Below are 14294 nucleotides of genomic sequence, written 5' to 3'. Positions count from 1 at the left end.
ATACATACACATATATATACATACACACACACCCCTTAAGGGTGGGACCGCTCTGACAGCCCAGCACGTAGATCATTACCGCCAAAACTGGCGTCTGGCGACGCAAATACATTATATTGATGACATTTTGTGACGGTATGGACCAAGGACCAAGTGGCTGCTCTGCATAACTGGTCCGTTGAGGCCCCATTTCGCGCAGCCCAAGACGCGCCCACCGAACGGGTAGAATGGGCAACAATATGATCTGGCACAGGTCGGTTAGCATTGATATAAGCCTGCTTTATAGTTGATGTAAGCCATCTAACAATTGATTGCTTGGAGGCCGACCATCCTCATTTTGAGACGTCAAATAAATAAAGAACCTGTGCGGCGAATCTTGTTCTATGGACAGATTCGGAGAGCTCTGACCACATCCACAAATGCCATGAGCCTGGTCCAGATGCCTGTGGCTACTTTGTGAACACTGGAACCACTATTTCCTTGTTAACATGAAACCCAGAAACAACTTTTGGTAGGACGTTGGAACTGTTCTGAAAACCGCCCTATCATCGTGAAACACCAGATATGGTTCGCGACATAAAAGTAGCAAGTTGTCCTGGGCTATCCACCAACTGAGGGATTATCCCGGCTCTGGTAACAAGCAAATCAATTGGCGTTCTAACTTCTGATGGGATCCTGATCATTTTTTTTTTCTTTTAAGAGGTCCCATTGGCAGCAAAAAGAATGAATTAGACCATAAGGAAGAGTCTCTAAAGTCGACACCATCTTTCCCAGTATGCGCACGCATAAGAGGACTGACGGTCTGCGGCAGGACAAAACTCGAATTGCCGAGTCCCCAAGGATCGCGATTTGTCCTCTGGTAGGAATACCTTCTGTTTGCTGAATTCCATTATCAGTCCCAGAAAAGTTATTCTCAGGCAAGGGCTTAACTCTTCCCAACTTAAGAGTCACCCATGCATCTCCAGGATCCTGATGGTGATCTGTAGATGTTGGTCGAGCAGGTGAACAGAGGCAGCCTTGATTAGTAGATTGTCTACATAGGGCACTATTTGCACACCCCTGGAATGAAAACAGGCCGTAATTATTTTTGTAAACACCCTTGGTGCTGTTGCAAGGCCAAACAGTAGCTCTGAATTGGTAGTGAGCAGGTCCCACTGTGAATCTGAGAAGAGCCTGATGTGCCTCCCAGATAGGAACATGAAGATAGGCGTCTTTAAAGGTCTATAGACGCCATGAACCGATTTGCCTCCAGTCCATTGATTACCAATCGGAGGGATTCCATCCGAAATCTGTCAACCTTCAGGTGCGAGTTCAATTGTTTTAGGTTTAAGATAGGGCGGAAGGAGCCATCCGACTTTTGGACCAAAAAGAGGTTGGAGTAGAAACCCTGTCTCTTTTGATGTTCCTGAACTTCCCGGAGGACTCCTGCGGAAAGAAGAGAGGCAACACAGAGAAGCATAGCCTGTGTTCATTGTGGGTCACGGGGCAAGCTGGTTGCAAAAGAATCAACGAGGAGTTATTATGTAACCTCTCATCATAATCCCATGAATCCAACTGTCCTCTGAGGAATCTGTCCACTGATCTTTGAACAGAAGGGGGGGGTGATGTCATGCTGCCAGTTTATCCGGGACCTTGGAAGAAGGAAGGTTGTGGAGGAGGAAGAAAACCTACCACGGTGTGAGTGTCCTCTAGTGCCAGCTGGTCTGGATCTGTGAGTCTGGACCCAACCAGATAAGCCCACTCGAAAGAACTGTTTAAATGAGTGAAACCTGGGTGTCCTAGGATTTGGGACATTGACTGGTAGGAGAATGCTTTTGCCTCCTGTGGCCTGAGAAATCATGCTGTCCAATTCAGGGCCAAATAGCACTCCACCTGAATAAGGGGGAGACTCCAAAGATTTCTTTGATTCCGTGTCTGCATCCCAGGACCTCAACCATAGGGTCCTGCTGGCTGCAACTGCCGTTGCAGAAACAGAGGAGGAAATAGAAGCTGCGTTTTGGGCAGCGTCATACACGTATCCTGAAGCCTCCTTGAGATGAAGGGGAAGTAGGTCTGAATCCTGCGGACCCATTGCCAACTGGTCAGCCCATGTTTCCATAGCCCTGGCAACCCATGCTGATGAAAACATGGGTCTAAATGAAGTACCTGCTGCACTATAGATGGACTTTAAAAAAGCCTCTTTCTTACGGTCAGTGGCACCCTGCAGGAAGGCTGTCCCTGAAACAGGGAGAGTAGTGTGGTGAGCTAAACGAGCCACTGACGTATCAACCCTTGGAACCTGCTCCCAACAGTTTAGATCATCTTCCTGCAAGGAGTATAAAAGCAAGGTACCTCCGTGGAATAACAAACCTGCAATCAGGTTGTTTCCAGGAGGCTTCTGCAATCAGTTTTCCTCCATCTCTGGAGATGAAAGAGATCGCCCGCCTTCTGACCTTTTTAAAAAGACTATGATCTGTAGCTCTAGTCTCCTCTAGGTCTAGAAGTACAAGTGCCTGCCACACTGTTACCACCAGGTCGTTAATCCCGATTCCTTGGAAATTCCTCTGGTTCCGTAACCTGTGCGGAATCAGAATCCTTTAAAACTTCTTCCTCCTCTTCTGAGGATCTTTCAGAATCAGAGGGGGACAGAAGGGGATTAGAGGATCTTTGTCACTTTTTCTTGTGTAAGTGTCTTGGTGGCTCCAAGAAATGGTTAAAGCAATCTAGGCCCCTGACTAATGATGTAGACCAAGCCAGTTCTTCAGTAGAAGAGGCCTGAGACGATAGTACGGATGGATCCCCCGTCTGTCCTACGACAACGGACTCTGATCTTCGTGGTCCTCCCTGAATTAAGGGGGGCTATTGCTCCAGAGGTTGAAGGGGGTACCACAGCAACCACTGGGATTTCTGCCAGCTTAGAAAACAGTTGAACCAATGTGTTAAACCCCTGCGTCAGGGCAGCCGCCCATGCTGGAGTTTCCACCATTGGCGGAGCGTTAGTCTGTGCCTGCGCTACTATGGGAACCCCACCGCAGTCAGTAGAAAGCGCCCCCGGGTCCTGTGGTTTGATGGGTAATTTAACTTTATACTTGAAGCAAGTATAATATTTTGCACAAGGTGCTATATCATTGTCAGACATTTTGTATGGAACAGAGTCACAACAATAAAAAGTAATCCCATCTATTAATCTATTTGCATAAAATATTTCTAGTTCTAATACACCCCTATCTAAATATAGAGAGTATAGAATAAAAACTGTGAAGTTACTTAGCCTTCCATAAGGCTAAAACGACTGGAAGTTTGTCAGCAGCTCTGCATTTTCCTCAGGGGTAGCTGCTGTCTTTCCCGGGTAGATTCTTTGGCGCCTAATAGGAGAGTCTAACTGATCTGTACAGGCGGGGGAGCTCTTTTACTAGCTGTCTCAGTCCTGCACCCTGCTCCATTACTTTGTATACTGTCGTTCGTGGATATTTACTACTTCAACAGGTAGTAATCGCCAAATACTTTGTGTGGTTGTTGAGTGTCTTGACCAAGGACACCCCTCCTATTTCTTGGTATCGTCCTTGAATGGCAGCCTCAGACGCTGATCACCGGCGCTCTCTACCACTCATGGTAGCGCCGGTAATCTAGTAAAGATCAGTGTGACAGCGACTTAAAAGCCACCTGTCACTCTGAGAGAAAGGGGCGAAAGTACAAGTTTATTGCTGTCAGCGAGAGCCGTTCGGCTCTCACTGTCTGACAGCTGCCCCCTCTCCTTAAACCAGTGTGTTCTGTTTGAGACCGAACACACCCCTGTTACATAAAAATAAAATCCTCCACTGTACTGTCAACCGGCAAAGATGAACACAAATAAAATAGCAGAACAACAGAATACAACCTAAATACAATATTCTAAACATCCACATCACAGAAATGTCAGATTTCTGAAATTGCTTACTTCCTTTTCCTTATGGTACCGTAGCGCAAGCAGTTTTGAATCTGGTACAAACAGTTTTTCCACAAAAGTTGAGGGCAGTTTTGTATTAATTTGTTCCACAATCTGAAATTAAAAGACAAAAAAAAAACAAAAAAACAAATACAGATTAACTACTGCAATAAGTTCTACATTAAACCTTTATAGCTGGCTTTAAGTTAGTTTGTAAATTGTCATTTCTTTAGTAAAAGATTTGCTATGATGCCAAATGCTTTTCAATTAATATTACAATGGACAAAACAAATATTAAAACATGCTGATAGTCTCCAGGAAAGACTACTTAGAATGAGGGCACTGTGGACAGAGATACTGTTTGATATGCGCTTCAGGCATACATGCAGGGAAATAGATCATCTCCAGCAAGCCTAAGTAAACATATTTCAGACCAAGAGGAGGCTACATTAACAGCTGCTGCACAATCTGTGGAAGTTACATCAACATACCCCAACCATACCCTTCTCTCTTAAGCAACAGACATATTCTACTTCCTTATTTGACCATCAATTGACTTGCATTCTTAATATTTACCATTGATCTTAAGCCCTGTATTACCCCACAATTCTATTTACCTAGTCCTCAAAATCATAACCTAAGAGGTGGAGACAATTCTTACAGGTAAGGTAGTGTGATAATAATCATAGCTGGTGAGGGGAGTGTGTGGGGAAGAATCATTAGCCACCAATATTAAAGCTGCCACTGGCACATCAGTGCAGCTAACAGTGGTCTGGTACACTTGGCATGAGGATAGACAGTAGAAGGTGGGGACATGAAAGATGAACTAGTCTTTGTAGAAATTTTAAGAAAGTCATCTGCTCTTCAAACAGAGCTGCCCTTTACCATTTATATTAACAGCACCTCTTTTCTCTTCTGGTTCTGGAGAAAACTTTTGCGCTGCATGCGCCGTTTTCCCCCAGCTTGGAGCTTGGTATTATGCTCACTGCTGAACACAGAGCCAAAACACTTGTCCCCATGTTTGCAAGCGTAGTGAGCTAAGCAGCCAACCAAGAAGGTCACAGATACAAAAAGGTGGAACATAGATGGCAACAAAGACATCTGAACTTTCTAGGACCAATTCAATATGAGGCAATATAGGAGCCTTGTGCGATGTGCCGTTGTGCACACTACCAGTTATTATAGTAGAGAAATCTATGAGGTGTGAGCAAAAGTGAGTGGAGATTTCATCCCAAACAGTTGTGCAGAGTGTCACTGTGCAATCTCCTATGGGACCTTCTGAATCGGCCCCTCTGGGTTCAGCTGCTGAACTGAGATACTATTCCTGTAGATGCTCAAAACAACTCTAGTTTTGATGTAAAGAAATTGTGTCCTACCTCCCACTTTGTGGAAGGTAGGACACAGAACTGATCAAACCTGCAGTGATCTCTAACTACCATCTCCATGTCACAATGATTTCCTAGACAGCCATAGATAGAAGTCCATCGTCCTCATGAATTTATACAGCGCCACCAATTCTGCAGTGCTGTCCAGAGAATATGCAGCATGAATATATTGGAGGTAAAAGTAGTGTTGACATTGGAATAAGGGCTCATATACTTGCGCGCTGAAAACTAAGATAAAATACTTCATACATTCAAATTAATTTTCATCCCCCACAATGGTCAGGATAGAATACTGTGCAATTATTTCCCATGAAATGCTTCTGTTTTAAATCTCTTTTCTGTGAAAAATCTTAAACAAAACAAAAAAATTATATCCAAAAACTTTACTTACCAGCGTGAGTAGATGCAGGACAGAAATGATGTAATCAGTACCAGACGTCTGGCAGTTCTCCAGTTGGTCTAATCCATATGTGATTACCATCTCACAGTGTATTGCCATGCTGGGATCCATGCTACCGAGCAGAACTCCAACACATTCGTTGGCAGCCGTCAGCACAGCCTCTGAAGAGAACACCTGATTGGCTGCGGTAACACACCTCATTACTCGATATAGGATCTAGGAATTAAAGAGTGACCTTAAAATGTAAATTTCCTCGGTGATAAATGCTTATTTTACCATTATACTAAATACAGATTCCAAGGGTGCAGAATGTGTGGTATGTTTAGTTGGTTGCAGTGTTTTAAACCAAACAAATTGGTTAAGATAGATAATGTCACATACCAGAATACATGGTGTTCAGAGAAAATATGCATAATAAATCACAAATTGCATTTATTTGACATTTGAGATTGTTCTGGCCAGAACTGGAATAATGATGATTATTTTACCATTATGACTGTTCCTGATAAAACAGTCATAAAAAACAGTAAGTAAAAAATGAACCCAACATAAAAGAACACAAGGTCATAGACCAATGTCCCCATATATTGTTATATAGTATAACCAACCGAATGTAACTGATAAGGGAATTAGTTAACATGCAATTTTCGCCTAGTCGACATCTGAATTTATAAGTCTCCTTGCTTTGTTCTGAGTATTGGAGTAGGTAATGTGAGGCCCTGAGCTGCCCATACATGGGTATATTTGGGTGATTGTCTCCCAGTTAAATGCAGACAGCCACTAACACACACACTGACAGACCACGCTCAGGCAGAATGATGTGATATCAGTGAGAACAGTCAGATACTGAATAGGATCACCATATGTTTTAGGCGCAAATACACAGTGGCCCAAATTTGGTCAACAATTAAGCAAGAGACCATCCAAATTGTTGAAGGTAGCTCAAATGCAATAAAATAAAATCACCTTTTGAGGCTCCAAACATATTTCTGTAATTCCACAGGGAAAAATTAATGTAAAAAAAAACAAATCACTTTACATTATGTGCAAATGAAATTTTTGTCAAGAATCTCCAAAAATTCCACTTGTAGTGCACTTCATAATAAACATACCCCCGATGTACAACAAATGGGACGGTCAGTACCTGACCCTCTATGCTAGTAACACGAAACCAGCTTAGTCCTGTAGCTTAGTTTTGGAGTGATAAATTCATTCAAAGCTTTACAACAGAGCTTTATGGGTGCTGTTCTTTAGCTCTATTTAGGATAACTTTCCGAACACATTTTAAAAAAAAAAAAAAAAAAAAAAAAAAAAAGCACAATTTCAAGCAAATCTCTATGTTTAAAGGAACAGGGGAATTACCAGAGAGGGGACCACTTCAATTTGTCATTACCGGGGACATATTTAACAAAAGGTAATTTCAATGATAAGAACAAAGTAAGCTTACATCTGTGACATATGCTTCAGTGATGGGAGGCCCTCTGATTGGACTGAATCGCTCCCCAATACTTCGTACCACAGTACTAAACACTCTTAGAAGAGCAGCAAGTTTAGGTAAGGAAACTGATGGAGGAGGAATGTCTTCATCAACCGATTCACCAGATGCAATATTGCCAAGGTCCTAAGTGGGGGGAAAAAAATAAATGAAAATTGAATAAAGGTGAACTTGATTTTAAGCAAGACAAACCAAAAGGATTTTTTGTACCTTTTCTCAGAATCCTTCTGGGGGACATTGCAACCATGGGGTCTAGTGGACAACATTGGAGCTGGGCACTTAGGAGTTAACCTATCAAAAGGTAAAGATCCTCCCCTCTATACCCCCCCCCACCCCCCACCGAGGGGTACACCAGTTTATAACAATGCCAAAGAACAGGGCGAATAAGAAAGTAAGTCAGTCATTCTTCACAAACAAACTTGAAACAAAATAACTGAACCAATGAGCATAAAGGGATGGAACACAGTGTCCCCCAGATCATATCAGAGAAACGGATTTATTTTAAGTATAAAAATCCTCTTTTCTCTTTCATCTAATCTGGTGGACACTGCTACTGTGGTACATTCTAACGCAGTACCCTAAGGGAGGAAACACTCTGTACACCCGGCACGCAAAACCTTATGGTCAAAACTTGCGCCAGGAGACGTGAAATCATTAAAAAGATTTTTTTAAAAATGGGTAAAAAACAAAAAGTGTGGCCTGAGGACCACGGACGCCCCGTTACATGCAGCCCAAGAGGCTACCGCAGAGCAGGTGGAATGCGTGGCAACACAACAAGGCACAGGCCGATTGGAACATAAGCCTGGCTGATGGTGCATTTTATCCACCTAGCCATGGTGTTTTGTAGCTAGTCAGTCCCTCGTTAGCCTCGCACAAAACAAAAGAATCTGTCCGCATGTAAATCCATAGAGCATGGACAACATCCAATAGAGCAGCTGCCTCCTGAAAAATATGGGACCAATATCTCCCGATTCTGGTTTTCACCTCAAGCAACCTTGGCCTGGAAAGAGGGAACCGTGCACAACACAGCCCAGTCATCATAGAACACTAGAGACTCTCCTTGTGGAAATAGTGGAGAGGAGAAAGACCACTTTCCAAGTCAGGTACCGGAGCTTCATTGACACAAGCAGTAATAAAAACAGAAAGACCCCAAAAACCAAGTTCAGGTCCCAAGGTACCCTGGGCGATATGTAATGAGACTTGGTTTGCAGAATCCTTTGGAGGAAGGTCAGCACCCCCAAGATTGCATGCCAGCAGCTTCTGGAAATAGATTGAAAGGGCCGACACCTGCACCTTTAAGGAGCCAAGTCGAAGGCCCGCAGCCAAAAGACCATCGTATGACTGGTCCATCACTTGCACCAACAGATGTAAGTTCGCTATCCCCTGATAAATGCAAATGGATACCAGCTTTCTGGCCTTCAACATGACATTGACTACTCTGGAAAATAACCCCCTGATCTCCAGAAGATTGCTTAAAACAGCCACACAATTAAAGCCTGCAGAGGAAGGTCTTTGTGCCAAAAGGGACCTCTGTAGCAGGAGCCCATCGCAAGGAAGTAGACAACACCCCAAAACCCCCATCATGCGTAGAACAAGTCCTGAAGGGGCCAGTCGCAGGCTTTCAGGATCACCAGAAGCCCTCCCTGCATCTCGTCACAACTGTCAATGCCCAGGTTCTGTTCCAGGACCCAGGGACCCATTAGCATGTGTTGTGGGTGCGTGGGATTTCTGCTTGGACTACCTAACACCCCCAACCACCACATCCGTGCAGACAGGCATCCATAGTGGCTATTATCCAAGCTGACGGAAGGATGCAATCCTGGGTCCTTGTGGTTTGAGAGCATTAAGAGGGAGAAAGGTCCTCATCAGTATCCCAGAACACCATGGCGTCGTCCTGGCTGCAACGGCTGATGCAGAGACAGAAGGAAAAATGTCTGATAGAGGAACCCTGAGGCTTCCTTCAGATGCAGCGCCAGAGGAAGCAAGTCAGAATCCTGCAGACAGTCTGTGAGCTGGTCTGACCAGGTCTCCAACGCTCTTGCCACCAGGTACAGAGAGAGTGGTGTGCTGGTCCAACCGAGCAACTGGTGTATCCACCACCCTAGGTACCAGTTACCACTAGGCCATCTCATCCGCCTGTAAAGGATAGAGGCAAGGAAAACAATGTGGTATCACAAGTTTTTTGTCTGGCTGCTTCCATGCTGACTCATCAAGATCAGTCAGCTCAGTGGAAGGAGGGAAGCAAACTACCCCTTCCTTTGATGCTTGAACAGTCCGAGTTCAGACACTTTAGTGACACTCAAGTGTAATAAATCCAATGCCTAACTGACTGCTAGAAAAAAAAAAATCTTCTCCCTGACCACTGGAGGCAGAGTCCTCAAATATCTCTCCTCCTTCAGATGACCCTTCAGAGACAAATAATGAAGGATGAGCGCACCTATGCCGCTTACGGGAAGCTTGAGGCTTAAGGGCATCAAGAAACTTAGGTAACATTTCTAGACCCTGTACCAAGGAAATGGACCATGAAGGGTCCCCCTGATAATGCTCCTGGGACCCAGGAGAAGCTTACGACGGGATGGGAACCACTAAAGGAGGAGCCATCGTTACAGGAGTTGGGGTAATAACTGCATCCAACGTAGGTATCTCTACAGGACGGGCAAAATGCTGGACTAAGGCTGCATCAGCCTGCTCCCTTAGTGCACTACTTGAGGTCTGCTCACCGCGGGGATCAGCAACACTCGCTCTCTCTGTGCGAAAGCACAGTACACACAAACTGCCCCTTGTGCTTTTGTAAAAACATGAAACCCCCTAGAATAATAATAATAAAAAAAAATAAAAAAAAAAAGTACAAAATAAAAAGTAAGAATATTAACAGAATAGAATAGCTCCTGGGGCACTTTAACACGCCCCCCCCCCCCCCCCCCCCCCACTGAGGAGCTACAGGGGAGCCAGAGAACAGGAGTTCTGTCAATAGTTACATTAAACAATTAGTTAACTATTTAAGTGCCAACTCCTGTGTCATCTCATGCAACACATGATAGAGTTCCCCAGACTGGACGAAAGAGAAATGAATTTAACATAAGTGCGAAAAACATTTTTTTTTTCTCCAACATGCATAGTGGGGGAAACAGGAACCATGAGGTTGTACAAAAGCTGCACCTAGGGGGGGGGGTACTCTTACACAGCTGTGCGCAAAACCGTCAGACCAAAGCTAGCATCCTTGAACCGAAAAATATTAAAACAGTATAATTTTGTAAATGTATGGACAGATGACCGGGTGGCCCCTGGGCAATGCTGCACGGCCGAGACTACTTGTCACACCACTCAAGAAACAGATCTGGTCGAATGAGCAGAGATATTTTCTGGCATCAGTTTACCCGACTCATGTGAGCCTGATGCATAACCACTTTGATCTACCTTGCAACTGTTTACTTAGTCAATGGTCAACCACTTTTCTGCGCGTCATAAAGACAAGAAGACTTCCATGAACTGAAATCCTGTCCAACTAGATCCTTAGCGATCTGACCGCATTATGCAAGAAAAGAAGATCCTTGGCATCCAAAGGTCCTATATGTTGTAAAGAAGGCATGACATTCTGGTTAAGGTGGAAAGTCGACACCAACTTAGGCTGAAATAATGGCTCTGCGCTTAGCATAGCCTTATTTTTCTGGAAAATCTGTAACGACAACTTAGAAAGGCCCTCAGACTCTCGTGGCCTTAGATATTGCAAGGGACAGTCTTCCAAGTAAGAAATTTGACTCCAAAGTAAATAGACAGGGCATAGAACGGAACTTTAAGGAACTACGTCACAGATCACAGTCCAGATAATCCCCTGGAGAAAGAAAATGCAGTGCAACAGCCTGAAATCAGAAGTATGCCAGCCTCTTCATTCACACCAGAGAAAATAGGTCTTCCTAGCTCTGTTTTGTTTTTTTATTTGCAAAGACAGGTTTACTAGACCACTATTATGGAAAGACCCTTGGCTCTCAGAATTCACGGCTTAACAACCATGTCATTAAAGCCAGACGAGTTAGGTCCTTCTATACAAAAGGACTTTGAGAGAAGATAACTTAGTGGAAATTGCCATCCTTGTTCCGCTGCCAACTTTGGTAGGTCAGCATACCAGGCTCTTTTTGACCAATCAGACGCTACCAAGATCACTGGAGCTCCTTCCCTCTTGGCCTTTTTTAGGAGACGAGGAAGCATGGATATTTGGGGGAAAATGTAGGCTATATTAGGCAAAAGATTTGCGGTACAGTCAAGGTATCCACCAAGAACACCAGAGGATCCCTGTTTTGGAACAGAAGTGTTCCTCCTTGTGGTTCAGCTCGGAGGCCACCTTGTCAACCTCAGTCTGACCCCACATTTCCATGAACTGGGTGGAGAGATCATTCACCTGGGAGAACAGTATTTCTGTTGAGGAAATTAACCTCCAAATTTTCCAACCCCTAGGGTCTGAACTGCTGGTATGTTGTTCCACTCATGCCAAGAACTTTTCTGACTCCTCCAGTGCTAGGGTGTATCTTGTGCCCTCCTGATTGATGTATGCCACTGCCTTGGGAGTGTTTGAAATGCTTTCTCCCCTCTTTCTGATACACTACAATGCAAGTCAGCTCAGCAAAGATTGCCCCAGCAATCTTGTCCAAGTCTGTCCCGTCTCGCAACGCTAACCCCAAACATGCATAGATTGCGGCACATTTCACAAGCAGATCAGGCATATGGTTTCAATCCTCCGTTTGGAAATTTTGGAACAGGTACAGTAAAAAACAGATCCCCACCCCTGTGAACATAGCCTTGGTTACTTTATCAGACATGTTAACAGGGTAAGAAACAACTGTAGCCCAGATCAAAATCGAGTCTGTTACAAAATGAGGAGACAGTCTAAACAAAATTGCATGACAATATATGAAAATATAAGTGCAACAAATCACTCTAGCTGCCACACAAATACACACTCAACAGGGAGGCATTAGCCCCAAATGCTGCTAAATTTACTCAATTGTTGATGAACTCCCGCCAGAAAGTGAAAGGAGCCTTCCTGACGGGGAGACAAGGAGAGGAGTTTTTTTGCAAGCTGCATCCACCATATGCTGTGCGTACAAGTCTACCAGCTTCTGGCAGACTTTCCACAGTGAGGTAAAGCGAGCCACGGAGGAGCCTGTCACTGGGGATTGCACTGCCCACCAGGTCCTGTTCAGAAATGTCTTCTGTATTCCTACAGCTCCCCAGCGCCATTCTGTCCCTAGTGATAAAACACCATTATTAACGGTCGCCACCTGACCTGCCCCTATTCAGTCCAAAGGTGCCCGTCTCTTACCGTGCCTCACTGGGACTGTGGGTGACCACTGATGGCTGCCACCATATTCTTAAGGGGGCAGGAGGAGCCACTAAGTTCCAGAGTGCAGTCCCTTAATGAAATAATGTAAGTAACCATTGGTAACGGGGACCTCTTTAGAGCCTTTCACTGCCCAGGAAAAGGGAGACTGAGGCCCCAGTTACTAAATCTATGGCTTCCCGAAAAGGATGTCGGGACTGCCGCACAGGAGATCTGGGTGGGGTACAAAATTTAGGAGGTGGTGTCACAGACAGTGACTAGCACGAAGGGAAAAAAACAAAAATGACTTCCCCGACTTAGATGAAATGATGACTGACCTTAACAATGACAGAAGTTGTTCCTGGCAGTGCGAGAACAAATCACGATCCTTAGTAAGAACAGCATCTCGTTTCTACGTAATTTTCAATTGCGACCTTTGTATCACTATTTTTAAAGCGGCAATACCGCTTCTCATCCGGACTGTTACACTTAAGCATAAGTGTAATACTTAGGTCGAATAGGAAGCCGCATTGCCGCTTTATAAATAGTGATACAAAGGTATCTATCAATTTTTATGTTTACATACATTTAATTTATAATAAATTCTCTCTCTATATTTCTATATCCTCCTGTCCGCATAATATATCTTTATCTTTCACACAAATTACTTGCTCCAGGATCGAAAGTCTCTTCCATCAGTTGCAGAGGGATGGTAGCCAACCACCAGGCAGAAGTCCTCCATACTATGGTTTCTGAAGCCCTCAGGGCTCCCAGAGTGGCGCTTTATGTACTTGGACTGCCAGGAGGCAAAGAGTCTCCTGGATCAATATGAATCTATGATGTGCCATTAGAAGCCCCACTGATGCCGAAATCTTGCAGCTTTGCTTATGGGCTACTGTCATTGCCCCTCCACTGGAGGTGGTGGTGGGGGTAGTCACCCAGGAACCACAATGTTCAGGAACCAGAGTTGCAGCACACCAACAGCAGATTCATCCCAATCATCACTGGACCACCAGGGTAAGAGACAAATCTACTTTTTAAACATTAAATTTTTACTATATACTTTACACACAAGGCAGGATTGTGTACACATGACCCAAAGCACATGCATTATGTGGGGAAGGGATGTGGGTCAACCTCCTATGAAGGGCACTGGGAAAAGAATCAAGAAAGAAACAGGGAGCTTTATCGCGGAGTAAATTCTTGTTTATTCTGTGCCTTGGCTCCCAAGGGTAAACCAAATCCAATGTGTTCCCTTAATGCTCAAGAGAAATATTAATTATCAATAAATTAAAACCCTGATCATCTTCTTCATCATCATATTGGCATTAGAATTGAAAAATAATATTAAAAGCAGCATAGGCATTGCGATCAACTTCACACAATATTCTACTTAACAAAGTAGTGAACAGTTCCTTACTTCAGCATAGGCTTCCATGTCTTCTAGAAACTGGCCCAACAGAGTAGTGGAAAATGCTAGATCCGCTACCCAAAATGGCTCCAAACTTTGTAACCACCCTGCAACAGCAAGCCAAAAATAAAACTTATAAGTGACTAAACTCAACACATAGTCCACACTGTAAAAATATAACAGTTAGAAAACTAAGCTAGTGGATATAAGTTATTTCCTAGATGAACAATTCACTACTTATATCGGGGCCGTCTTGCTGGTTTTAGCAGTAATGCTACTATTAAAATGTTTGTCATGATTCTCGTTTGCCTAAGAACTTTAGTATCTCACATTGCATGCATTTTTCTTTTAATCATTAACTAATCAAATAATTGTATGTTGACAA

The 14294-nt window shown here is 43.9% G+C and overlaps 1 protein-coding gene across 1 annotated transcript in view; it reads right to left on the bottom strand.

Annotated features, from left to right (window-relative positions):
* Window positions 1–14294, bottom strand: part of SMG1 (SMG1 nonsense mediated mRNA decay associated PI3K related kinase) — a 140010-nt gene that overhangs the window by 96567 nt on the left and 29149 nt on the right. Inside the window, exons 9-12 of the mRNA XM_075179748.1 lie at window positions 13919–14016; window positions 7137–7310; window positions 5681–5905; window positions 3917–4018 (exon numbers count right to left, since the gene is read on the bottom strand). Of these exons, the coding sequence (XP_075035849.1) occupies window positions 3917–4018; window positions 5681–5905; window positions 7137–7310; window positions 13919–14016 (599 nt within the window). The remainder of the gene's footprint in view (window positions 1–3916; window positions 4019–5680; window positions 5906–7136; window positions 7311–13918; window positions 14017–14294) is intronic.

This window comes from Mixophyes fleayi, chromosome 7, assembly GCF_038048845.1.
Source record: "Mixophyes fleayi isolate aMixFle1 chromosome 7, aMixFle1.hap1, whole genome shotgun sequence".
Lineage (NCBI taxonomy): Eukaryota > Metazoa > Chordata > Amphibia > Anura > Limnodynastidae > Mixophyes > Mixophyes fleayi.
The sequence above is the reverse complement of the archived record's forward strand: the minus strand, read 5'-3'. Positions and strand labels throughout refer to the sequence as shown.